The 25,963-nt window shown below is 42.0% G+C and overlaps 1 protein-coding gene across 1 annotated transcript; it reads left to right on the forward strand.

Annotated features, from left to right (window-relative positions):
- slc1a9 (solute carrier family 1 member 9) lies at positions 1-24,674 on the forward strand. Its single transcript, XM_062407162.1, has 11 exons — positions 1-124; positions 10,414-10,569; positions 11,202-11,354; positions 12,001-12,254; positions 14,634-14,739; positions 14,876-15,002; positions 16,973-17,206; positions 17,987-18,181; positions 21,445-21,579; positions 21,744-22,188; positions 22,722-24,674. Exons 2-11 carry the CDS (start codon positions 10,419-10,421, stop codon positions 22,914-22,916), a joined length of 1,995 nt encoding a protein of 664 aa, XP_062263146.1. The 5' UTR covers positions 1-124; positions 10,414-10,418; the 3' UTR covers positions 22,917-24,674.
- Positions 24,675-25,963: the final 1,289 nt, after the last annotated feature.

Here is a 25,963-nt window from a genome sequence, read left to right on the forward strand (position 1 = left end):
GACCGTGACTTCGGCTCCCCGTCCCTCTCTGCCTCTCCATCTCCTCCTCGCCACAGCCCTCAGCTCGCCGCGCCTCTCCCTGATGCCTCGCTCTTGTCGAATGGGAGACAGCGTCACACAGCAGGTAAGCCTGGTCACCTCCTTGTTGTCTTCTTTTTTTTTCTCTCCTCCCTCAGTGTCCTCACTAGGGTTGCAAAATTCCGGGTATATTCAAAGTTGGACACTTTCCATGGGAATTATCGGGAATTAACGGAAATTACCGGGACATTTTGTGGGTATTTATACTACCTGTATTTACCTTGTCATATACAGACATAAATATAAACATTTGTATGTCATAGGCTGATTTGAGCCCTGAGGAAATTTTGGGCACTTGACTATATGCTTCTGCATCTTTGTGTCATTCTTAACATAGGTCTTTGCATCGTATTTGTAAATGTACACAGCCTTTCCTTCTACATTGGCTGGGGTAAAATGTCCACACACATGATAGTGCACGTGGAATAGTTCTGTAGAGTAAGATGAGAAAAAAGCTTGTAAAAAAACAGTAATGCATTGCCAGAGATATAAATAGTTGGCCAAACAATTGGAATCGTCTTTAAAAATATTTTACAATTGATGGATAAATGAATAGAAAGCGGCTAGATGAACAGATGAACAATCCTCAATCAGCATGCTAATATATTTTCCCCAGTTATATCACTGAAACTTACATGACTAGTCCTGCACACTACAGGAGGCCTCAATAGCCCTGCTGTAGTGTGCAGGATGCTGGGAAATACCTGCACAAGTGAGAAATGCACAGTGGAGGGTTGAAATTCCCCAAATTCCCCAAATTCCCGAGCTGAATATTCCCATGGAAAGGTTAGGGAAATGTTCCGGAAATTTTCCAAAAATGTTCCGCCCCTTTGCAAGCCTAGTCCTCACGTTCATTCGCTGCTCACGCATGCGGCAGGTTGACAGGGTCATTGCGTTTTTCTTTGGCGTCTCAGTCGTTTGTGGTTATTATTGGCTTATTGTCTATCGACATCTCTCCTGGGTGAAGATGCATCAGAGGGTTAGAGCTGCAGAAAGAATGATTATAGTTTACAGGGAGCTGCAGGTTAATGCAAAGTTCGGTCTCTGCTTTTTTTGTCCGTGCCGGATCTTAAATATCAGTTATCTGCATTGTTGTAGCAAGCTGGGTGCTGTGAGAGGGAAGAGGATCAGGGAGATTTAAGGAGGTTTCCGAAGACGTCTGTTGGCCAAATGGAAAGATGGATTTACTGTAAGGGAATGAGCTGTGTGAAATCCGGTCCTGCTGGAGTGAGGAGCAATAGCAAAGTTGCGGCGTTGGATCAAAAAGGGAGGGGAAAGGGGAAAAAAAGAGGAGAAAGAAGGAGAGCAAGAGGAGAAAGGGAGTGCTTATAAATAGCAGAGCTTTACAAGAGTGAAGAGAGCAGATGTGAAAGACGGTCTGTGCTTAAGGAGTTCAAACAACAGATTAATACACTCAGATTATCATCCGAGAGATGAGGGGGTTGGAGGGGGGGGGGGGGGGGGTTGCTGGACACGTGTACACACACACACACACACACACACACACACTGACACTTCACAGATGCAGAATAAATCTCACACACACACACACACACACACACACACACACACACACATACATAAGCTCAAGCATTTTCTCATTGACACTTCTTGTCCACTCAATTGAATTTCAAACACTTGACAGTCACACAAACAGACACCCTCTAAGTTTCTGGCGGTGTCTTTCCTTCTATTACATCAATTTAAATTGAAAGTACAAATCCTTGGAATTTTGCAGTACCAACTTTTCATTGGTATCAGTTGTAATTTATAAGTGGTAATTTGTCAAGCTCAATACTATATACTGTATTTTTGATTTGTTCCAAATTTCTAATTGTAATGATTTGCTGCTTTTCTTTGTTTCCATTCAACACAAATTCAATTCTTAGGCAAAGCAAAGCATCTGAGGACTCACATTGAGCTTCATAGAGGTTATAATGTGTATACTGAATGTCTTAACATTTTATAATATTTTTACGGGAATTTATGATTAGTTAAACAATATATTCAAACAAAGATCTCACTCAATTCTAAATAGTGATAATTTCTTCATCTTCCAAGACATCAGTCAAGTTCTGAAATGATTTTTGTTCAATTAATCATTTAGATAATCAGCATGAATGGTTATAGTGTTGGGTGCATACATTGTAAAATATATCTCTTTGGGTTTTTGACTTATGATCAGACTAAAGTTGTTACGGCCATTTAATGGTAGTTCCATCAAGTTGAATTGATATCAGAAATAATCAGTTTTAGCCCTGTTTCTATTTAACTTTCAAGTGGAGACGTAAAATACTGAAACATAATCGTTAGCCTGGCAAATATGTGCCTTAGAGGTTATCATTAAAACTGGATCCTCAATGCTCAAACAAAGAGGAAACAATTTTATCTTGAGTGTCAAACATGAAAAGAGTTGTTCTTCAACAATATTGATATAAATCAGAATTTCCTGCTGAATCTGATTATCTAATCTTATTCCTTTTTCTAATCAGTGTACTTTTCAAAATTAATGAAAAGTTTAAAATAACTACAACTCACCTCCCTACAAAGTAATCAATACAATTGGATCCACAGAACAACAGAACCGAAACAACCGAGGTAGTGATGCAATGTCACGTGATCCGTCTTTGAGCAGCCAGCACCTCTCGAGGTTTAAGACGTGCCAAGTGAGGACACGCCGTGACCACACAGACCCCACTTGTGGTCACATCCAACCTCAGTGTGTCTGGATGTGATTGACGCTGACCCTCGCTGAAAGGGTTAATGCGTGTCGTTTAACCCCCCTGCTGTTGAGGCCACAGAGCAGACACGTGGTTTGATGGCAGTTGTGCATATGCTGAGGGAATTATGTTTGGCTCTGCTTTGACTGCATGGACGGTAAGTGTGTGTTGAGTATGTGTCTGCAGAGAACAAGCAATCTATGAAAAGTGCCCCATGAAGCCCGAGAGCAGTAACTACACATTCAGAGAAAACAAGAAAAAAGGGTTTTAAAGGAACAATATGTAACCTTTACTTAGAAACAGTCCCCAGTCCCTTATGGTAGTTAATTCTGTTGGGCTCAATATTCGAATAGGGGTATAATGGGTAGATCCAACTCACTGAAACCACTAATTTGGCAAAACAGGAAAGTTAGAGAGCCCCTCAGTTGTTTGTCAAACATGACCCGTCGGGAGAGAAACCAGAAAGTCAAACCTCTCTACTGGCAGTTGGAAAGTAGTCATTGTCCTCTTTTAATGGGTTTAAAAAATCTGTTCATACTGGCTTATTTCGGTATAAAAGAGGTATAAATGTCAGGTAGCTGCATTAATCTCAGGAGATCGTACCCAGTCACGAAATATGCAAAGAGCAAGAACAGATGCTCAGGTTCAGGGCTGGGAATGAAAGAGGACATATTCTCCCTATTCCAAATCGTTGATTTAAGTTTTCACGTTGACTGACAAACTTACAAAACGTTGAAATGACCTTAAGAGAGATGGACGTTAGGGCTGCTTGGTTAATAAGTTACCTTGTTCTTTTTGATCATGCCTTTCAACCACAACCCAGTTATTTCGGCTGCCTGTGAATGGAACTCATGAGCTCATGGTTACAATGTTACACTTTTAGGCAGTGGCAAAAGTAGGCGCTAATATTAACGTCAATACCCACGTTCAGAAGCCACAGAGGCTAACAGGCATGCAACAGTTTTGATAATTCGGAAGAAAAAATATTTCCGTCAAAAAATGTAATTCCACTGCCTGAATGTTTCTGAGAATGTCAGCAAACGCGTCACATTTAAGAATATTCAGAGATCTGAGTCTGTTTCCACGCTGTTCATATGCTGTCAGTCTGTGTATGTCTTTCTTATGAATGCAAAAATATGAAAGGTGCATGAATTCATGATAGTGCACACTGACACGGACATGTGGCCAAGATAAGCCTGTGTTTGTGTGTGTGTGTGTGTGTGTGTGTGTGTTTGAGAACAGTTATTATCTTGTAGCGTCTTGTAGTGCGGCTGCGGTGACCATCCTCCTCTGCCTCTGGTGAACGAGGGGAGGGTGGGGGGGGGGGTGCGGGGTGGGGATTATATCTCGATCCCTTTGCAAAGCTCACACCAAACAATCAACCACTGGACATAATCCTCTGAGACACACAGACACCAGCACACAGTTATAGACACACAGACACACACATGTTAAAGCCTGCTTGACAATGTATTACAATAGATATTCGTAAATTACACATATTCAGAGAAAAACTACACATTAAGGAAATGTGCAGCTCTTCATTGTGTAGTTCTGTATTGATGTGGAAATATGAACGTCCTCAAACCTCAAGATAACATAAATTATTTGTACATATTCCACTGTTAACGTGCTTCAGGAAGTGAAAAGTATGTTCTACTGATAATATATTCTGTATAACTGTCTGAAAATACAATGTTCTTTTAAATTCTAAATGTTACTGTTTATTAAATGTAAAAAACTAAACCATTCTTAGCTTCCTAGAGTCCAAGATGACCTCATCAGATGTCTAAAAGTCTAGTACCACAAAATATTGATTTCACAAACAGAGACAAGCAGCAAATTGTCTGTAAGAAGCTGAAAGCAGCGACTATTTTTGTCCATTTCTTCACTTCTTGATAGAAAAATGACGTAAACCCAAACATTAGCTGAATATAAACGTTGCCAATTACTACTTTGTCATTACACCAATTAATCATTTAAATGGTAAGTAACATTCCTGAAAAGGTAGATATAATGTACAGTTTTGTAAAGTGCAATGAAAAAGCACAAATCAAATACGATTCATATGCTATGAATTTTATAAACTAATACAAAAAACTGTTCACTAAAAATGTAGTTGTACAAACTGCAGAGTATTAGAAGTAATAGTGAGCACTCGTGATGTAAATAACATCCAGTACATCTTGTGTTCTTGTTGCAGCTTGGCATATAACGTGAATCTTTCCATCTTTAACTTCAATCTTTAAATTTGCATGATTGAAGTCCCCAGTGATGCCGTTGGAGGTTTCCGATGTGCTAATCGCTGATGCCAATTTCTACGATTAATCGCTTAATAGAAAGACGACAAACAGTCAGAGATGACCAAAGAATTACTGTCATGTCAGTGCAGATCAGAAGCAGATGGATTGGACGTCAGGGGGGGGTAATATCTGTACGTATAGAGCCAACATGCATCTGTCTGATCTCTTGAATCAACATCTGTGATTGGTTCGAGACCTGGTTGGATCATTAGTGTGGACGACTGTAAGTGGATACGATGAGTGGGGGGTTAACACGACCGTCCCATGACAACTAGGGTTAAATCAGAGGTAGTTTTGCAGTGACACCCTGCCCTGATGGTATGTGCAACTATATCTACAGCAGCTTGGGCTCATTTCCATTAATCAAAGCCTGCTCTTCTGGGAGCTTAACTCATTCTGCCATCGCCGGTCCATCCTACTGGAAACCATGACGATTAAGAAGATGTGTAGTAAGTACATGGCTGCAAGTGGAGACTGATTGTGATGGTTATCACGCGCTGCATATGTCCTCATCCCACATCTGACGGACTGCCACGGTATTTACATTGAGGACCCTCGTGTTTATCCAGTGTCCATTACTTTGAAAGTCACTGTGGGAGACGCTGGGTCTTGCGGCTGTGTGACCGCCACTTTGAAGTCGTTCTACCTTCACCCTTGTGCTTTCTCTCTTTGGCTCTCTTCACTAACATGTGTTTCCAGATTTTTCACAAAGACTGGATTTCCTTTCAAAGGCCTGTGCCTCTCGGTCTGCAGCCTACCTTGCAGAGTTGTAATACCTGTGTCGTGTTGCTGCGGAATCGAGGATTTGCTGTAAGCCGCCTGGACAAAACAGTTTGAACCCTCTGACTTGACTCGCTGCATTTTAGTGGGGATGCTAAACTGTGACGTGACGTAACAGGCCTGTCTTTGACCAGTTGCTCCTTGCCTCTGATGCTCTGAACAGCAGCTGTTTCTTGTCGTTGTTGAGAACTTTACACACGAGTCATTAGAAATGTAGAAACCAGATTCAACCTCAGAAGGCCATAAAGGGTTTCGGTTTTCCTCAGCTGAACAGAGCCACTGGGACAGCCCAGTAAGAGCTGGTTCTTAGAGGCCAGCTACGTTTCATCCGGAGGCAGCTCTGACATTTCCTGGAGCAGGAACATAATCTGTGTGTTGGGGAAAGAAGACAGATTTGCGGAACAGCCTCAGGTCCTTGAGTGTGTCCTTGCAGCTTACATCCTCAGCGCCGCCCTCTTTGCAGGACACATGCTGTTGCTTCATTATTTCAGGGGCCTCCCTCTGACCTGCTCAGGGATCAAAGGTTTAATATCCAAGCTTTCACTCCCAGAGATGACGACAGGCAGCCTTATTCTTATTGTATGATTCGGTCACACAACATACAACAGTTTAAATTGCTTTTTACCTCCCCCCTGTCAGTTTGTGGGATGGTTTGTTTGTAAGCAAGATGTTACAAAAAACAACCAAACGTGTTTCCACAAACCCTGTTGGAATGATGGAGCATGGGTCAAAGAAGAATCCCATTAATTTTGGAGCAGATCCACACGTTTTCTTCCTTTAACAGTGCAAGATAGAGCATTTCTCAAATTTGTCCTATTTTCTTTGAGAAATATGTATGGATCTCAATGAAATGACTGATATGAGGTGTTTGCAATTTGGTGCCGCTTGATTTCATTTAAGTGGAGTGTTGGGCCTTGACGGTGGTATGCGCTCTACTGGGGGACATTTGTGTATTTGAAAGCTCATCACCTATCCTTATCGTACTCTAAAGAGAATAACAACGCAGAATAACATTTCTAAAATATCCGTTTTGCCATGGAACGAGCAGCATTGATCCTAAAACGTGGTCGACTAATGCTACAAAACAACGTTCATGCTAAGAATGGGACTAAGGATTGAAAAGAGGATTTGTGAAGACTACAACAGTGGAACCCCCTCCCCCTCCTCTCCTCAGTACTCTGTCCGACGAGGATTATATCTCCGCGATTGAAACTTGGCAGGGCATTCTCCGCCTCCAAAATATAACATTTCACATCCCGGACCGGTGACCGCTGCAGAGACTAGCTAGGGGACCGAGATATGGCCAGAGGGAGCAGGAGATGAGAGAGTCAAGGTGAAAGCGAGCGTGACGGCACACAAACTAGTAGGTAACATGTTGCATGCACCCTTGTGTCTACTGTAGTTTTGGTGAATGTGTAAGACTGTATCCCTGCTGCTGCTGCTGCTGAATATGCCATGGGCTCAGCTGATGGATTATAATCAAGTCTGATTGCAATTGTCTCACTGAGTCAGACTGTTTGTAAATGTGACAGTCATACTTCTGACAGGGATTTGGCGTTGGCTGCGCTGCTCTCCAGATGTGTTTACATATGATTAATGTTTAGAGATGGTGGTGGCCAGTCTCTGTTAAGGACAAATGTAGCGCGGTGTTATTGGACAGCGGACGCATTCCTACTCGTTGACGCTTTCTCCAAGTTGAAGGTGATGACTTTGCCTCGAAGGGAAGTTGGATTGCTTCAGTCACAATCCTGTGTTGACGAACGGGAGCTGAAATAGACGTTGAGTAATAATTATAACAGTTGACAGCTTTATGGCTCTAGGTTGAGAGTTCAGAATAATCAAGTCCTGGATGTGGACCTGTGGGCTGATGGGAACATTGGGACTTTTTCACTTCGACCACATTTAGCTGCATTATCTGTGTATTAATTTGGAGATGTATCATAGAGATGAGCAATTATATCAAGATAAAATATTTAATAACAGTCAATATTGATAATTATGATAAACGTCACATATTTATGTCAAGTGTAAAGATTTTTGCTCCTGATGGAAGGTTGTGGTTTTAAACTCTTCTTTATGACAAACACTCGATTAACAGCAAAACGTTTGCTAAATCTGAGGTCAAGTTTTTTTGTTATATCTCCTTACAGCGCTTCCACTTTATGTTATCCATTGAAATCGTATTGTTTGATTTATTGAAATTGTTTCATCCTCCAGCCCTAACATAGCCTGACGTTGTCATACTCACAATTCTAGTCAGAATGTGAGTCTGATACTGCTCCATTGGGCTGTGATTATGGGGCGTGTTTCAACCGATCCAGAAAAAAAAAAGCCTCTTGTCTCAATTGGATATACCTACAACCAATCAGAGCAACGTAGTATATGACGTAAGTTAAACGACACATTGTCAGTTATTTACTAACGCCGGGTTCACACCGGAGGCTGAAGCACCGCGCTGTGCCAAGGCTGCCTCGCGCCGTGCAGAGATCGTTTCGGCGTCGAGTCTATTTCTTGCGCTTGACGCGAGCGTATCGCGCCAGGAAACAAACTGAAAAACGGTTTTAAACTATATTGATGACATATTTTATATGATATAAATGATCAAATATGCATCCCATACTCTGAAGTCCCCTTCTGTTGTCCTGGAGTTTTAATTTGACCAATGACATTATTAAATGTCCCCCTCTGCCCATCCACTACAGCCACACAAGCAGTGATACAGATAAAAAGAGAGAGAGGGGGGGGGGGGGTGATATTATTAGCGCTGCCCGGCGGTTCAGCGTTGCTTCAGTGTCCGGTGTGAACAGCCAAGAGCCGGCGCGATAGGGATTAGCGTCGCACGGCGCTTTGGCATCGCCTCCACGTTCTCAAATGCAGCATCTACACATCTCAGCTCTCCAGCGGCAGGCAATCAACCTAAGGGCACTTTGATGACGTGGTTGATTACGTTACCGTTGATCATCTGTCCATCATCTTATCAAGCCCGCCCTGACAATCTGATTGGCCCGGTCGGGCATAATTCTCCCCAACGGAGCGATTCCAGACCGAACTTCCCGACCTCAAATGTTGTGGGCGGGGCTAGCCCTAACACATCATACTTAATCCTATGTACCTACACTGGTTGTGTGGTCGCTCTGTTGCGTCCAACACATTCATCCCAACGAATCTCAGCCTCTAGTGGATGGAACGCCATTAAGTTTTGTACAACCGCTTACGATCCCCAGGGGATGAATCCTATTGACTTTGGTGATTCTCTGACTTTTTCTGTTGTACCACCAGAAGATCCACCTAACTCGATGGATTAGAAAGAAAATAGTGTGCAGACCTTTTTTTGTTCCAAGTCTATTTATCTTAATTCATTTAGAGGTCCCGCCCCCCCCCCCCCCCCCCCCCCCCCCCCCGACTCCTCCAGCACCAGCATGTGGCTTACATTTGTGGTTTTGGGTGAAATGTCTCTACCACTATTGAATAGATACAATTATGGAACAAGCCCACAGAATCAATCCTATTCTGTAGTCAAAGTATTTCCTCTGCAGATATAAAACAACATGAATAAGAGCTCAATGGCGCCCCCTCTCTCATACTCGAAACGCATCTGTCAAAAACAGATATATTTTTACACTTTCAGGACATTCATTAATTTCTTAGATCAGGTAAACATAGCCTTCTCCCAACAGTACACAAATGCAAACCTGTCGTCTGTATCTGCCCTCAGTCTTCTTCTCTTCTTTCAGCATTCTGAAATGAAGAAAATCCATACCAGTGGTAATCTGTGTTTGTTCCCGCCAGAGATTGTTTAGTTTTTTACTTTAATTCCTCCTCTGAACACAAAGTTTTCTTCTTTATCTGGAGTATCAGAAACTTTTCTTGGACACGCCTTCTGCTTTTCCGGCACGCTCCTAGTTGCCGTTACTTAATGTCATCACAGACTGCAGATTTAAATCTCTGGTTGTTTGCAATGGGTTTGGACGTAATAGATCTTCATGTATATATATAAGTCCCACATTCCAGCTTTAAGTAACTTCCACTCAACCTTGTGTTAAAGACCTGTCACACCTGTTGGTCACAGATGGTCCATGGCCCACTTAGCTGACTCATTCCTAACTGCACCCATCAACTATATTTCTTCCTTTGTTAGCAGCTCCTGATTGTGTTGTGTTTAGATCCTGGCATGCTGCCTTTCCCACTTCGAGGATGATGCACAGATTACATCTCTCAAGTTATTTCTTCATGTCCTGTTTGGCCATCGCCTGCCGTGTTTGGGTTCCCTGCAGTCACGCTTTTTTACTTCCTTTAGGCTCCCAAGCCAAAAACTCAAAGTTGTTTTGTGGGTGAGTGGAAGGTGTCCCTGGTTGTCCCTTATCCGCATTTGAGACCAGCCAGCCCTCACTGGCCTCCGGAGAGATGTTTTGTTAACATCGTCTATAAACAATCCAGCCTTTACATTTGATAAATTAGTTTAAGAGACACAGTGTGCAGGCAAACACATGCTGGAGAATGTTGAAGCATATGTTCTCCTTCTGTCTCCACAGGCAGGATGACAAACCAGACGACAGCCAACCAATCCAGCACAGTCAAGAAGGAGAAAGAAGAAAGCCAGCGAGATGACAACACAGACGTTGCGTATAAAGATGCAGGCCACTGCAGCCGCAACACCCACAACCTGCTGCTGGGACTCACTGTCGCGGGTACGCAACGACGAGGAAACTCTTGATGTGTTCTGATATTATTAGTTTTTAAATTTGATGGAAATAAAAGCTAAGGTGTCCAGCGAGCTCAAAGGCTGTAATTGTGGACAAAACAACAATTTCAGCTTTTGGTAAACATCCCTACAACATCCTTACAATCCCTACATTCTTAACTGATTGAGTTGAATACAATTTGAGGTCAGTTTTATTGTCAAATGTGCTGCAGAAAATGCACAATCCTAAGTGTACGGACTCTGTGATCTTTTTCCCGTGAGGCATCTTGAGCTTTTTGTTGTCGTTGGTCTTCCTCTGTAAACACTTTGGTGTGTCTCTGCATAGCAGTGTTCTTTGTCCCAAAAAAAGCCCTACAAAGTCATTTTTTTTGTCTGTCATTTGTCACCCAGATTTAAACCTGTTTAGATTACGCTACATGTTTGTCATTAGTCAGAAGCCTCCTACATGTCAGATGTAAATCAGGCATTGTTTTGGGGGCCACTGAAGTACTGAAACATGTAGTTCTTGAAAGACTATATTTTGGTCTAAGTACATCAGTTTATCTGTACAAAAACTTAAAATCAACATCACCTGTTTCCAGAAAATTCCATAAAAAATGAACTCCCTCCTCTTGTCAGGTGTCGTTATGGGGGCAGTGTTTGGGATGCTTCTGCGCTACATGAAGGTGACGGACTACTCCACGCTCACGATGGTTTCCTTCCCGGGCGAAATCCTCATGAGGATGCTGAAAATGCTCATCCTGCCTCTAATCATCTCCAGTCTCATCACAGGTGTGCAGACACACACATATACACACACACACACACACCGACAAGCAATTCAATGCACAGTAGCACATAACAGTGTGGTACTGCATATATAGATGGACGACTGGAAGGATCACAAAAGTGAAGCCAAAACATCTTGACCACCCCCTGGTGGCTGGCTGCAGTATAAGTTGAATCCTGCTTCCTCCACGTTATCAGATGGGACATAGATCAAACTATAAAGTCAAAGTACACGTCTAATAATTTTCATGAAGATGAAAGATGTTAATATCTAATTAACCATAACAATTTAATCTATACATCCGTCAAGACTGAATATGTATCAGTATCTTAATTGTACATAACACTCTATTAACATAGTGAGAGCATTTTGAACCTAAACAATTTTTAAAAAACTGAGGGGAATTTATGGCTACCCAGACCACTGTTGAAAATTAAAATGTACAAATTTAAATATCATAACTATCTATGAACCTGGGAACATTTGAAACTCTGTGTATAGTGCATGTATAGCATATAGGGCAGTAACATGTGGATATTCAAGTGTTAAACTTCCAGGAAAGGCCACTTCATTCCCTCTGTGAACATTAACAGGGATCATTTTGATTATTGGTGAGTGCGAACACAAATGGTCGTCTGTCTCTTTCAGGGCTGGCTGGTTTAGACGCACGCTCCAGTGGCAGGATGGGCAGCAGAGCCATGGTGTACTACATGTCCACCACTGTAATAGCTGCCATCCTCGGGGTCATTCTGGTGCTGGGGATCCACCCGGGGAACCCCAAACTGAGGGGAGCCACGTCAAAATCGGCCCCGAAGAACCAGGAAGTCAACAGCCTGGATGCCTTCCTTGACCTACTCCGAAACCTCTTCCCTGAGAACCTGGTGCAGGCCAGCATCCAACAGGTAGCATACTCTGTCTCTTCTTGTGTGCACACTGTAGAGTTGCAAGCATCAAATACAAACTGAAAAAACATGGAATAGTGCTCAGAGAAGACAACAAGTAGCTATTCTGGAGCTTTCTGTTATGTCACATGATCATTGTCAGGGGAACCGTTTTTAAGCCAACGTGGATGAGAAGTTTCTTCAAATGTCCAGAAAAAAACAAGCATCTGCAATTTTATAACCACTGAGCGTTCTGGGAAGAGGAAACTAAATAAGCTTATCTTGAGACTTTTCTTCAAACTGTCCTTTTTTCCTTTGAATTACTGGAGTTTTCTTATTTCCTTAGCCCTTAGTTAATTAGTCCACAGATAAGGGAAAACATCTTTTCGACTCATGCATGCACATTGTGATGCAGTCATAGGTTCATATAAATGGCTCAGAAGCTAAAACAGGTGATCCAAGCCTCATAGGTGCTCCTAAGTGAGATTGTTTTGTCACCCATTTCCAAAGATATAATTAAAGTTGCGCAACATATTTAATAGATCACTTTGAGTTCTCCTGAAAAGAACATAGTTGTAATAATTAGCATGTCTCCCCGAGGCACTGACATAAAGAAGGAGCAGCAGGATGTTGTTAACGACTGGTGAGAGTCCTTTCGTCCTCCAAACTTCATACTCAATGTTTTCTACATGTGTCCGTTAACAGTTAGGAGCTGAGGTTTGATTTAAATCAGAGGGTTTTGGCTACATAGGGACCAAAAGGTCAAGGCTGCCATCTGTGCATGTGGAGTCCTGGAGGTGTAGCCTTTAAAATGCAAACATAAAAGTTAAGGAGAAGTTTGTTATTTTGTTTGTTTTTCAGCAGTATTTGCTAAAACTACTGCAGAGTTCAATTAAACTTGGTGGAAGGGTGGTACATGGGCCAAGAAAGAACTCAATATGCAGTGTTGTGTGGGCCTTGATGGATCTACTGAGTTCCATTCTAGTTTGCTTTTTCTGTCGAGCTTTATGTAACAGGATAAATAGCTGTGTACATGGCAATACACAGTAATCAGCTGGTTAGCAAAGTTTAGCAGAGAGACTAGAAAGATGTGAAAAGTTAGGCTTTCTCTGTCCAAAGGTTACAAAGTTCACCAACTAGTATTTATAAAGCTCAAGACTTAAAGGTTCAGTGTGTAGAACTTAGTGACATCTAGTGGTGAATTTGCATGTTTCAGCTGGTTACCCCTCACCCTCCGTAGTAGCCTTCAGTTGTCACAAAAACTCAAAAGACGTTTAGTTTATCCAGTTTGCACTACAGTAATCTGAAATTCTCAACAGCTTTTCCTCTGAAGATTTGATTTCTATTTTTTGTAAGCGGGAATTTAAGGCAACACTAAATATATTTATGAATTTATTGTGCTGCTGAATGAGTGATTATTTGATATATTTTATTGATCACAGCAGTTTGTTTGTTTGTGTTTTCCACTCAATCTTAATTTTTTTTTTTAATTTATATTTCTGTATTTTTTATTTCGGTCTGATAAGAAATCCCTCTAGTTTATAGATTATATAATTATAATAAACCATAATTGAGTGATTGCGGTACAATAATACCAAAAATAAAACCGCTAAAGACGAGAATGAAAGGCTTCCTGAACCAAATTGTCTTTGAATGAGAGTTTACAAAAAAGATTAAAATTCACCATCTGAAGACACTGGTATAGTAGGACACAGCAGAAGGAGTCGGGAGACGGCCACTGTTTATCCAAGCTGATCATTTTTAAACGATAATCCAAGTCTCAATCATGAGACAACAGTTGCCTTCTTCTGTCCAAATCCTGTGTTTATTTCCCCCCTCTTCTCTCTGACATGCGTGTATCTCAGAATGATTAGAAGAAGTTGCCTGTGTTTGACTGGGTGAGGGTCAGCCCTTCTGCTACTGCTAATCTCTTTACATCTGTAACGTCATATCCTTATTTACCACAGTAGGCATCTGCTGGTGAACAGGGAGCCGTGCTGAGTATGAGCTTATAGACTCTTTCCCCTCTTCTCTCCTCCCTGTGGTATCATCTCCTTTTTCTCTTTTTCTCTGTGCCTCTCCCTCTTTTCTGTCTGCATCTCTGCTTTACTGCCTGTATTGTTTGTGCTCATCAGGGATTCATCGAAGTCACAGAAGGCATAATTGCTTTAGCAGGAAGGAATCGTCCTTCCCCTCTTCAACCTTTAACCTGCCTCTCCTCCTCTTTTTTGTCTTTATTTTTCTATAATCCCTACTCTGTTTGACTTTTTCTTGAAACACAAATCGGAGTTTGCTGTGCTGTTTCCAAACGTTTGTTTGATTACACAAAGCACCAGGCTTTCTCCTCTGTTCAGTTTTCTTCTATACAGCTCATCAGGCACGGTGTCGTTCTGTCTCCAGGTTCAGACGGTGCTAAAAAAGGTGCCGGTCCCAGTATCAAACCAGACTGAGCCCATTATAGTGGGCATAAAGACACTGGAGTATAAATGGGGCATGAATGTCCTCGGTGAGTTGATGATGGAGCAGATTTGCCTCTGGTTGTCCAATCATTTCATGCTCAAATATAAATTACTTTTTTGTTTTTTTGCATTGAAAACGGCGCAGTTATTTCCGCTGACCTGCTGCTTTGTGTGTTCCTCAAGGTATGATTGGCTTCTTCATCACCTTTGGGATCTGCATGGGCAAGATGGGCGAGCGCGGGAAGGTCATGTGCGACTTCTTCAACATCCTCAATGAAATTATCATGACGATGGTTTCGATGATCATGTGGTCAGTGTCTTGTTTCCTCCTGTGCATATTTGTGTGCAGTGTGTTGAAGTGTACACAACATGCGTCTGTTTTTGCTCATGTCGCGCTCCGGCTGCATTGCTTTGACATTCTGGAGAACACCACACAAGGAGCTCAGCGACAGTGATAGATAAGGTGAAGACTGTGTACATGATACAAACTGTGGGAACAAGAAACAGAGTTGCACAGTGAAGACTGAAAAGGAAGGAAGAGGACGACGGGGGAAAGTGTGTTAGTGAAAGACACGGACAGATGGAAGGACGGAGAGAGAGAGATAGAGAGGGCGAGGGTTTCCCTGGGACATGCTTGAGTCTTTGGTATGTTGGGGAGGAGCAGGAGCCAGGGCCCAGATCAATGCTGTGGGTTCCCAGGGGAGGCGGGGTGGAAGATCTCCAAAATGTAATGAATCCACCAACGACAGAGGAGCCACTTGGCAGCAGAGCAGAAGGCAGACGCTGGCAGGGGGGACAGCAGGACGTGGAAGGTGGCGTGTGAGAGCATGCCTTCAGAGAGCAGGAGAGGCCTTGAGGCTTTGCAGGACCCCCGGCTAGTAGCACGGAGAGCGAGCGTGTCGTGGCACTCAGAGACAGGAAGGGAAGGGAAAGGAAGGAGGGAGCGGGTAGGCGGTTGGAAGAAAAACAGCAGGATGCTTGTCTCGCAGCTCTCCTAGGCCATCTACGAGTGCAGCTGGACACCAAAGGAATTATGTCCTTGTTCGTATCACTCACTCAGTATAAACAGATTACTCACGGGCCTATGGAGCTCGCCAAACACGGTCCAGTGTATACAAAAACATGTATCATACGGGGAACACATCCATCAAATCATACGTGGCATACTCCACCAAACAACTGTCGGTGAATGCCAGCGGCAGCGTGCAGCTGACCTGAGCAGCCAGGCCGCTGTCATCGTGAGACCTGCTTTGACTCGCACCAGGAAGAGCCTAAAGGGGATACACAGCTTTAATTCATAAGTCCCACAGCGGCCTGTTTTCATGAACAACTGCACTCCAGGCCTGGAAACCAGAGATCCAAGAATGTGTTATGTCCTCAAGCAGAGAAAAGATGTTTGACAATGAGTATAGATTAATCAGGTGGTCTGATAGTTCACATTAACATGAGTGTAAAACAAATAGAAAACAATAAATATGATTCTGATATTTCTTTAGCTCTAATACCTTAGCTGATAATTCATTTAATCGTCATGAAATCATGAAAGCAATATAAAGCAGCAGGGTGAGAGAACTTGATCCATCAGGTTCCTGAGGAGGAAAGACTTTCTCTTTCAGGTTTCGAGCACAAGATTTTGACATAATGAAGGTCTGATTAATTTGAAAGTAATCTTTCAAGCAAATATCACTATTTTCATATAGGTTTGCTGCAGCGCCTTGTGTAATGTGACTAAATCTTTTGGTTTTAGAAAAAAATAAAATTTGAAGACCAAGTTAATGAACCTCAAATGATTCTATAATGGAATGATGTTTTCACTAGTCTGTTTCATCTTAATTGTTTGCTTTACCCTAGAATGAGCCCTTTATATTGACATGCTTTATATTAACATTGGGAGAGGATCCTCTCTACAGAGGCCGCCATTTTTTTTACAGTAGCCCAAACTAGATAAACTATAACACCTTTGAGATTTTATGGCCACTGAATGTTTTCTGTCATGTTTGGAAGGGGAAAGTGAGGTGAGGGGTGTTCAGCTGCATCATGCAACTTCACCTCTAGATTTCACTTAATTCTACACATTGAACCTTTAAGAATAATGTTTAACAATGTTAAGATATTTACATATCTAAATAAATACTCCTGAATCATATAGATACTAAACACACACATATATACAAGTTTATTTATATAAAGAATTAAAAACATTCAAAAGTAATGGGGAATAATAAGAATACGTTCATAACCGATATTGCAGCTCTGACATTTCTCGCTGACTCTTTGCAGGTACTCTCCCGTTGGCATTGCCTCTTTGATCGCAGGGAAGATTGCAGCCATCGGAGACCTGGAAGTGGTGGCCAGGCAGCTAGGCATGTACATGGTGACAGTCATCGTGGGCCTGGTGATCCACGGCGGATTAATCCTACCTGCTATATACTTTGCTATCACCAGAAAAAGTCCCTTTATTTTCTACTCTGGAGTCTTCCAAGCTTGGATCACTGCGCTGGGCACTGCTAGCAGGTAGGCTAGTCTGCAGGAAGGGTGTGTGTTTGCGCGTGTGTGTGTGTGTACGTGTTGGTGGGTGAAAGTTCTCTGTTGGCATGTGTTAACACATGCGTGTCACATGTTTCCTTTACAGCATCTATTCCTCGAGCAGCTGCTGTAGTAACTATGATTGATCGCCGTGGCCTGCTGCTCCCTTTCAGCCATTCGGGTTAAATCTGAAAGGGCCAAAGGCAAATTCTGTATTTACACAAACTGAACTGACAGATCGGGACAGCAGAGCCAAATGTGTGTAACACAGGCTATCATGAACGAGCCCATGTCAGACAGATCCTGTGTTGTTAATGTCTGAGCCTCTGGATTAGTTGTCACCAGCCAAACTGGCTCCGCTGCATCCTGCCTCGCTCGGGTTGGTTCGGCCAGCATGGAATTCTGCATTGCTGCTGAAACCAACTGTCATTTTGGCACATTACTGAGGCTTTAGTGAATATGGGTAATCCTATCAAGGTTTTCTCTAATTATATTATGACCTGAGCTTAGCAGGGCCCGGATTCAAATTCCTTTAATTCACATGCTGGAGGATTGCAGCAGTGGCCTCCACCAGCTGTCGGGAGGAGGCTGTCAGGCGACTCAAATTTCGTCCGAATCCAATTTTTCCCTCCTTTTCTTATCCTTCACCTTCCTCATCACCACTGCACTTCTGTCTTTCACCACCTGTCCACGTATTGTATTTCCTGCAGCAGAAGCTTTGATCCTTTTTCTTTGTACATCTTCACCATTTTCTTCCTCTGTTCTCAGCGCTGGGACGTTACCGGTCACCTTCCGCTGCCTGGAGGAGAATCTGAAAATTGATAAACGTGTGACTCGCTTCGTGCTGCCCATAGGTGCAACCATTAACATGGACGGCACCGCACTGTATGAGGCTGTGGCCGCCATCTTTATCGCCCAGATGAATGACATCACCCTGGACAGCGGACAGATCATTACAGTCAGGTAAAGCACGTGGTGGATGTAGATCTTGAACTAAACATTGCAGACATCGACACACCTCTCTGAGATCGAAATGGGTGGAACATGTGCGTGACAATATCTGAAGCTAAAAACCAAAAACCATAACTATGACAATCACAGTCCTATCATCCATGTGCAGGCCAGATGCAAAGGAGAGAAAGTACATAGAATTTGAGCCATAGACAGTAAACGCCCAGACCAGACTGTATATAAAGATGGACAACATGACAGGTCCCCAAGCAGGAGGGAAAAGAGTCTTGATCGTCCCCTGGTGGCTGGCTGCAGTAAAGGTCATCAAACCTTGTCTCCTCTATGTTTGCGTATGGGACATGCACCAAATTAAGAAATCAAAGCACACGTGAAATACCTTTTTCACTCATTTTAAGTAGTTCTTATCACACTGATGGTTATTTTTGATCTTATATAGCTATAAAAACGGGGTTAAACTTCTTGATTGACAGTTGAGAGTGACTTTTGATTGCTCTAGTCGAGAAAGTGTCACTGAACTGGGGCATGTTACATTTGCTACCAGGCTGCAAGAAACCAATTTTCTTAATTCGCAGAAAAAGCTGAAAAATACTGAACTAAATCTTGTTATAAGTTTCTCTATTTAAAACTGATCCTGGTTTTATATCTCTGCTGTATCTGCTCTGTGTGCATGCACAGTGTTCCTCTTGCTGTTGTTACTTAACAGCCTGCTTAATTAAGAACTGCCAGAGTTTCTACAGTGGAGGAAATAATGATAAAAGACCTAACGTGTGTGTTACTTTATCCACCACCACAACCCCTCCCCCTTTTATGGCAGTTTCACAACATTATATTTTGCTGGGCAAAAAAGAGGTTTGGGAACCTCTGCCTAAAATCATTAATTTTATTTGTTGTTTACAACAAAATCAAATTTGCTCTTAATTATGTCAGTAACAATTTTCTGCTTGTTTAACTTTTGCTGTACTCATTTACTTAAATCTGAAACAATTTAACAGATGAAATACATTCAAAGTGTAAATCATGTTAATGTTTAATGTTATATAATGACTTGATGGCAGGGAATTTATTTTCTTGGGATTATGTTACCAGCTGTTTTTTTCAATTAACAGGAAGTTCTCGTTGCACCAACCTGATAGTCACATGAAACAATTTTAGCATTTTTATTGGATAGTGAATAAAACTATTTTCAAACAGTTCAAAGTGTTTTTTTAGAATCTGTTTAACGACTGAGAGTTTTAATGAATCCACAGGGCTTCATGCTGTGTAACGTCTGTGTTGCATTTAAACATTTGTCATGTAGTCCTGCCCAAATGTAAAATGTTGTCTAAGTAACCAGTGGAAAGGAAATACAAAAGCGTGTTTAAATGATCTGATTTGCATCAATTATAGATGGTGTGCTGTGTTGAAGGGCAGTTTAAAGCTAAATGAGCAAAGTTAGAAAAATAATTAGATTTTTGAGGTTTCAGCAAAACATTTAGATCTGATTGGAACCAGTCTACACGGATCTGACTCCTTTTTGTGGCTGCGGGTTACAAATGATCCTCAGCACTTTGATGTTGTTTGTTGTTTGTGTTTCATCAATGGCTGTTTACTATCAACTTCGGAAATCTAAGTTTTAAAAGCTGTGTGTGCTTATTGTTTCATCTGTGTGCAAAAAATGTCCTGAAATAAGATCCACATGGGCCGTGTGGGGTGATTTTTTAACGCTGCAGTTTATCAAAACTGATTCCGTAGTGAATGCGGAGCGATGAACAGCCTCATGCAGTGAACATCACAGTTCTGAGCGGTGTCCAAACTGGCCAGAAGTCACATCTGCGACCAACGTGAACTGATAATTCCTCTAATTGCAGACACATCATTGGAAGGGGCATTCTTCTGAGCATTAAGGTTTTAAGTTAGGCAACATTAACAGACATAAAACCTACTATGAAAAACATTTTCCTCTTTCCATATTTCTTCTTCACACAAGTGTTGCGTGGACGACATTGAAAGGTAACTCATGTAATTGCCAGGCTCTTGCCATTTGACCTGGTTCTGTAATAGTAAAGCATTCTATTTAAACTATTTCACACATTATTATAAATCTGTTTGATGCCTTGCAGCAGATGATTTAGTTTTTTACCAATATAACTCATCCTTTGCAGTTTGCAATCTGCTTGTATGTTTGTGATGTTAAATAGTAAAAAGTCTTAAATATGTTAACGCTATCTGTTGCATTTTAAAATAAGTACCAGTGTCAGCAACTTATAGTTTGTAATATGTCTGTGTGTTGTAGTATTTTCTCAACGACACAGATATTAACTTGCTGTTATAAAACTACAAACAAGATTAACGTGGAACTGATAATTGACCTGGTCAGAATCGATCTCCAGACACCCTGTTTGTCTTTGGGAAAGACTGTAGATGTCTACTGACTCTGTCTGTAGTTTGATAGAGACAACTTTTCAGGGTTTTTCTCTACTCCTCTTATTCACCATATCTTCAATTATGGGGCGGTGTACCCAATTCTGGCACACTTTATACCTGTCATACTTGACATAGGTCTTAGGGTCTTAATTACGGTCTTAAAAATGTAACTTGTTGAAACCTGCAGTAACCCTGTATGATGCAAACTCATACACACTTTTCCTTTTATTGTAGATCCAAAATGGTATTCAGTAAATTGAGGGCCTCTTATATACCATGTTTATTTATTTTGTTGGCAGCCATTCAGCCGAGTAGACAAGCTGAGTCAGCAGCGAAAGTATTTGCTAACTTCTCTGATTGGCTGTTCAACTCGGCTGTGTCAGTGATTTCCATTATTATGTGGTTTCACCTCTGACTTTTCTGGTTGCTGACAAAACCATGGTCTGTAGTTTTACTAACATGTTCACTTTTTCTAAAGACATTTTTTACATTTGCTCATTGCACAATTAAACTTTCCTTGTATCTTTTTTTGCATGTCTGGTATGATGGATTCATTTAGGCTTCAGTCGCATGTGACACTGTGTGTGGTCCCTTTTACAGTTGTCCAGCAACATTGCAAAGTTAAACTTTATAGGATCCCTATTACATTTTTCACCAAGCATGTTCTCAGTGTATGAAACTCAGACAGAACGTACGCATAGGCCGTCTGTTATCTGGTCAAAGGATGTAACTTTGTTGGGTTCTGTGCATTGAGGTCTTGACAATTGTTTGACTTTTTACCATAACGTTAATGATGGATTTTCCTGGTCTCTGTCTCAGTATGAAGATGGTTTGTCTTGTCTCCTCCACAGTATGACCGCCACCCTGGCCAGTGTTGGAGCTGCCAGTATTCCGAGTGCTGGACTGGTGACCATGTTGCTGATCCTGACGGCGGTCGGCTTGCCCACCCAGGACATCAGTCTGCTCATCGCTGTGGACTGGCTGCTGTGAGTCAGGTGTCTGATAGGCACTGATATGAGTAATGAATGACTTCTCAGCTTCTCCTCAAGAGCTTAAAAATACACATTTGTGAGCTTTATTGTAAGAATGTTCAATTTATGGGGGCTCTCATCATTTCACCCGCTGACACTGATACTGTTTGTCCACTCAGTGACAGAATGCGTACCTCCATCAATGTGGTGGGCGACTCGTTTGGTGCCGGCATCGTGGACCACTTGTCCAAGGCGGAGCTGGCCGAAATAGACGCGGCCGAATTGCAAATGCAAATGCAACTGCTCCATCCAGAGGAGGAGCTAGATTTCATCCCTCCGCCACCGATCTTCACCGAGATGGACCTGGTCGACCCTTTCAGACCGCCTGAGCTGCCACCTCGCTCCCCTCGCCCACCCAAACAAAACCACCACAGCCTCTCCCAGTCCCACTCAATCACTTACTCGCCATCCCGTTCTATCCGATCTCCATCCCCCCGCTCCATCCGTTCTCCCTCTCCGCGCTCCGTCTGCTCCCATTCTCCCCGACCTTTCCGTACTCACTCACCCCGCATACTCCGCAGGACGGAGGCGGGCTATTCCGCTCTGCCCAGCCATGATAACCAGGTATCTATGCACCACTGCTTGCTCTTTTTCTACCGTAATGTTTCAGACTACCTGTTCCCCTGTGAATCAAGGCTATGTTATATATATATATATATATATATATATATATACAGATAATATGTATTGAAGAGATATTGAAATTGGTCATATAGTTACTTTATCTGTTAAATAATGAGAACATACAGTAGACACCTGGATCATCTGCGTATTCTCATCTAGAAATTCTGTTATTTGCCATTAATAAAGTTATTTGTTACATATATGTATATTGTGTTTCAAGGCTTTTATCTTTTAGTACAGTATCTTGTGCTTTACATGGTATGATATGTGTTCCAATTGAACACCAGACTCTATGTATGAAGGCTACATAGATAATTAAAATCTATGTAGATTTCAGCTGAAATGACTTTGTCTCTAAAACCCTTTTCCTTTTCCTTTTCCCATGTTTGCATTAGTAAAGGTTGAGTTCGTTAGTCAGCTGGTACAGTCTCCATCGTCTACCGAGTCTCATTTGTTTCTCTTCTCTGTCTCAGATTCCCACAATGCCTCGCTGCTACAGAGAGCGAGAACGGGAGCGGGAACGGGACCGGGACCGACTGAGGCGAGAGAGTGAAACTGAGGAGGAGGACGAGAGAGAGAGGGTTTTGGGTGAAGTAAGTGACGGCGAGGAGAGTGATGACACTGCCTATGATCGGAGGAACGTCATCCCACTGGGCGACCTGCCATGATTGGATTTTTACCACAGAAAAGCTTCCCCAGCGATTTGTTTCTGTTGTACGACAGCTTTTCCCGCTTTATTGCATGGCTCAGCTTTTTCACACATGAGCCCAGCGGAGGGCACATGTGGATTTCTAGTTGGTCACATTGTTATTTCTTTTTTTTGTTTTGTGTTCCAAAATCGACAGGATTGATCAATTCTTTCAATGACAACACGCTGTAACATTCCTGAGAAGAGCCCAATAAACCAACTTGTTCATTTTAGCTTTCTTGTTAGCTGAAACCCAACAAAAGGTGCTGTATATAAACTTTTGAAATCACTTTAGATGTTCGAATTCATCCTTAAGGCTTGCTACTTCTTCATCCTCTCATGTTGGACTCAGACTGGGTGACTCACTACCTCAGGTGGTATTACCCGAGGGGATGGACTGGAGCTAGCTAGTTAGCTTGCTAACTGAAGCAGGAAAGAAAGGATATGAATAGAAGCAAAACAAGAGTTTATCAATGGCCTTGTTTCCCACTGCTGAGGAAAGCTTTAGTGTGATGCTTTTGCAATGTTTCTCCTAAACATATAAATAAATATAATGCTAAGAATTGGTGAGCGATAGCAAAAACTTACATACAGCACCTTTGTATGAAGAGTTGTTTCCCTAGATTACTCCTTTCATTCCCTTTATTCATTAATTATTACGTAGATTTCTCACTTAATAACCCCAAAAAGTTCCTGTTTGCCTAAACGTTTACGATACCAGGGAATTGTGGGTGTGCTCTTGATGAGAAAAGTATGTTGGTGTTTTTACCAGCCTTTTAAAGCACAACCACAAGTAATGAGTTCCTCCTTTGCTCGGTTCACTCTCTTCTACTTTTAGTTCCTTTGCAGAAAGTGAAATTGTTTAACTTACAACTGAATAGTTTGACATTTTTGGACTTGCGTTTATTTGTTTGGTTGAAGAGAGTTATGTGAGAAAATTGATATTATTCTGAACTCTTTACGTGATATTTTGGCTTCACTTTTGCACAGAGGACATGGAGATGTGTTCTCCATCTTTACTTACATTCACTGATTGCAGACAAGTAGCCCAGGACATAAATGTGTGAAAAACCACCACGCATCATTTTATGTTAGTGAATTCACCAGGCTATCCGTTTCCCCCCTACTCTAATCTTAATGCTATGCTTAGCTAACCAGCTGCTGGTTGTAGCTTCATATTAGAGTGCGGTATCCGAGGAATCACTCTAACACAAGGCAAGGAAGGAAACAACTGCATTTCTCAAAACGTCAAACTATTGCTTCAAATGACCTCAGTAACACAACAGGTTTATGTAAATGATCGAAACACATGACCAGCAGACATTATTTTTATATTCCTTTACCTTCCTGCATCTCAACATTTGTATCCTTGGTGCTCTTCTTGCACATCACCTCATTTTCCTCCCTGACACCGGTCAATGTTGATGTTAATTTGTCCATATTATCGATGGTTTGTATTTTTTTTTTTGTTGTAGTGTCTGAAATGATGAGTAATAGGCAAGATGCTGTATTGATTTTGTTATATGTTTAAACTTATTTGTTCTTCCCTAATTATCATTCTTAAGTTGTTAAATGCTGTAAAATGACGTCATCTGTCTCCTCTGTCCCACTGAACTGCCCATTCATTTAAAACTAGAGTTCATTAATTACCTCCGTACATCCTCAATATTTAACTCAGACTCACAGGTCCAGGTTGTGTGTATATTGTATGTAATAAAACTTCTGAGATTTATTTAAATACCTACTAGTGATTCTTCTGTGTTTTCTCCGCTGTTGAGGTAAGTTGTGCAATCTGTGGAGGGATTTGCACTCTAAGGGGGACATGCGTCAGCTTGGTGAGTAAAGACAAAGAAATCCTACAGACAAAGATATTACTGGATCAAAAGTTGCAACCGACACACAGACGAAAAATGCAAACATTACACAAGAGGCTGCGCTTACACATTGATGAGACAGAGACACACGGAGATACAAACACACTTAATCCTCTCAAAGAATAGTAGGAGATGGGCGAGGCAGTACAGCGTGAGGGATGGGAGAGGAATCAGAGGGAGGCAGATGGTCAGAAAGACGTCAATCCTTTTCATTCTTCCCAGACAGCATAAGGGCACTGTGGGTAATTGCAAACAGGACTGACGTCAGTTTAGGGTCCCTGCACGTCACAGAGGAGAGACGGGTGATTCGGAAGGGAAGAGGTGAAATGTGGCGAGGTCACTGCTCAGCGGAAATGTAAAAAAAGTCACAATGTGCTCAAAGGAAATCATGGAGAATCCAATGCGTTCCGTTTGACTGGCGGGTGAGGTTGATGATGTTTGTGGAATGAAAACACTAATCTGTCCTGTAGCATGAGAGAGAGAGAGAGAGAGAGAGAGAGAGAGAGAGAGAGAGAAGCACATGACACGGAGATATCACACCATCTGAGGCGAGAGGGGAGGTCAAGAATTTAATCACTGCAGTCACCAAGAGGAGCTGTGTGTGTGTATGTGTGTATGTGTGTGTGTGTGTGTGTGTGTGTGTGTGTGTGTGTGTGTGTGTGTGTGTGTGTGTGTGTGTGTGTGTGTGTGTGTGTGTGTGTGTCTGGTGTGTGTGTGTGTGTGTGTGTGTGTGTGTGTGTGTGTGTGTGTGTGTGTGTGTGTGTGTGTGTGTGTGTGTGTGTGTGTGCGTGCGTGCGCGTGCGGAGGGGGGAGGAGCTTCATCTGCTCCAAAACTCTGTCCACTTTCTTAACTTGTGTTCTGGAGCTTTTAGTGGTTGTTGATGCAGATCTGTAATTAATTTATTAAGCTATCAATCTGACTTTCTTATATTCCCTGAAATGTCATTAAAACTCAATGTGGGTTTATTTACTGGACCTCAGAAAATATGCAGAAACTCTTAGGTCAAGAAAAATGTTATCATGATATACTTCTCAAACTGGAAACAGGTGAAACTGATTTTTAAATAGACTGTTACTCAGTAGAGTGCATACATCAACGGCCAACAGTCTTTGAGTCCTTATGAAACCACATTTAAATTCAATAGATAAAAGG

This window comes from Platichthys flesus, chromosome 16, assembly GCF_949316205.1.
Source record: "Platichthys flesus chromosome 16, fPlaFle2.1, whole genome shotgun sequence".
NCBI classification, from domain to species: Eukaryota; Metazoa; Chordata; class Actinopteri; order Pleuronectiformes; family Pleuronectidae; genus Platichthys; species Platichthys flesus.

Bases quoted from the DNA above. Each gene is read 5' to 3' on its own strand.
- slc1a9 (XM_062407162.1), top strand. From the start codon at position 10,419: ATGACAAACCAGACGACAGCCAACCAATCCAGCACAGTCAAGAAGGAG. The intron at 12,255-14,633 runs GTAGCATACTCT...TTCTGTCTCCAG, and splicing joins TGCAGGCCAGCATCCAACAG to GTTCAGACGGTGCTAAAAAA. The intron at 18,182-21,444 runs GTAAAGCACGTG...TCTCCTCCACAG, and splicing joins GGACAGATCATTACAGTCAG to TATGACCGCCACCCTGGCCA.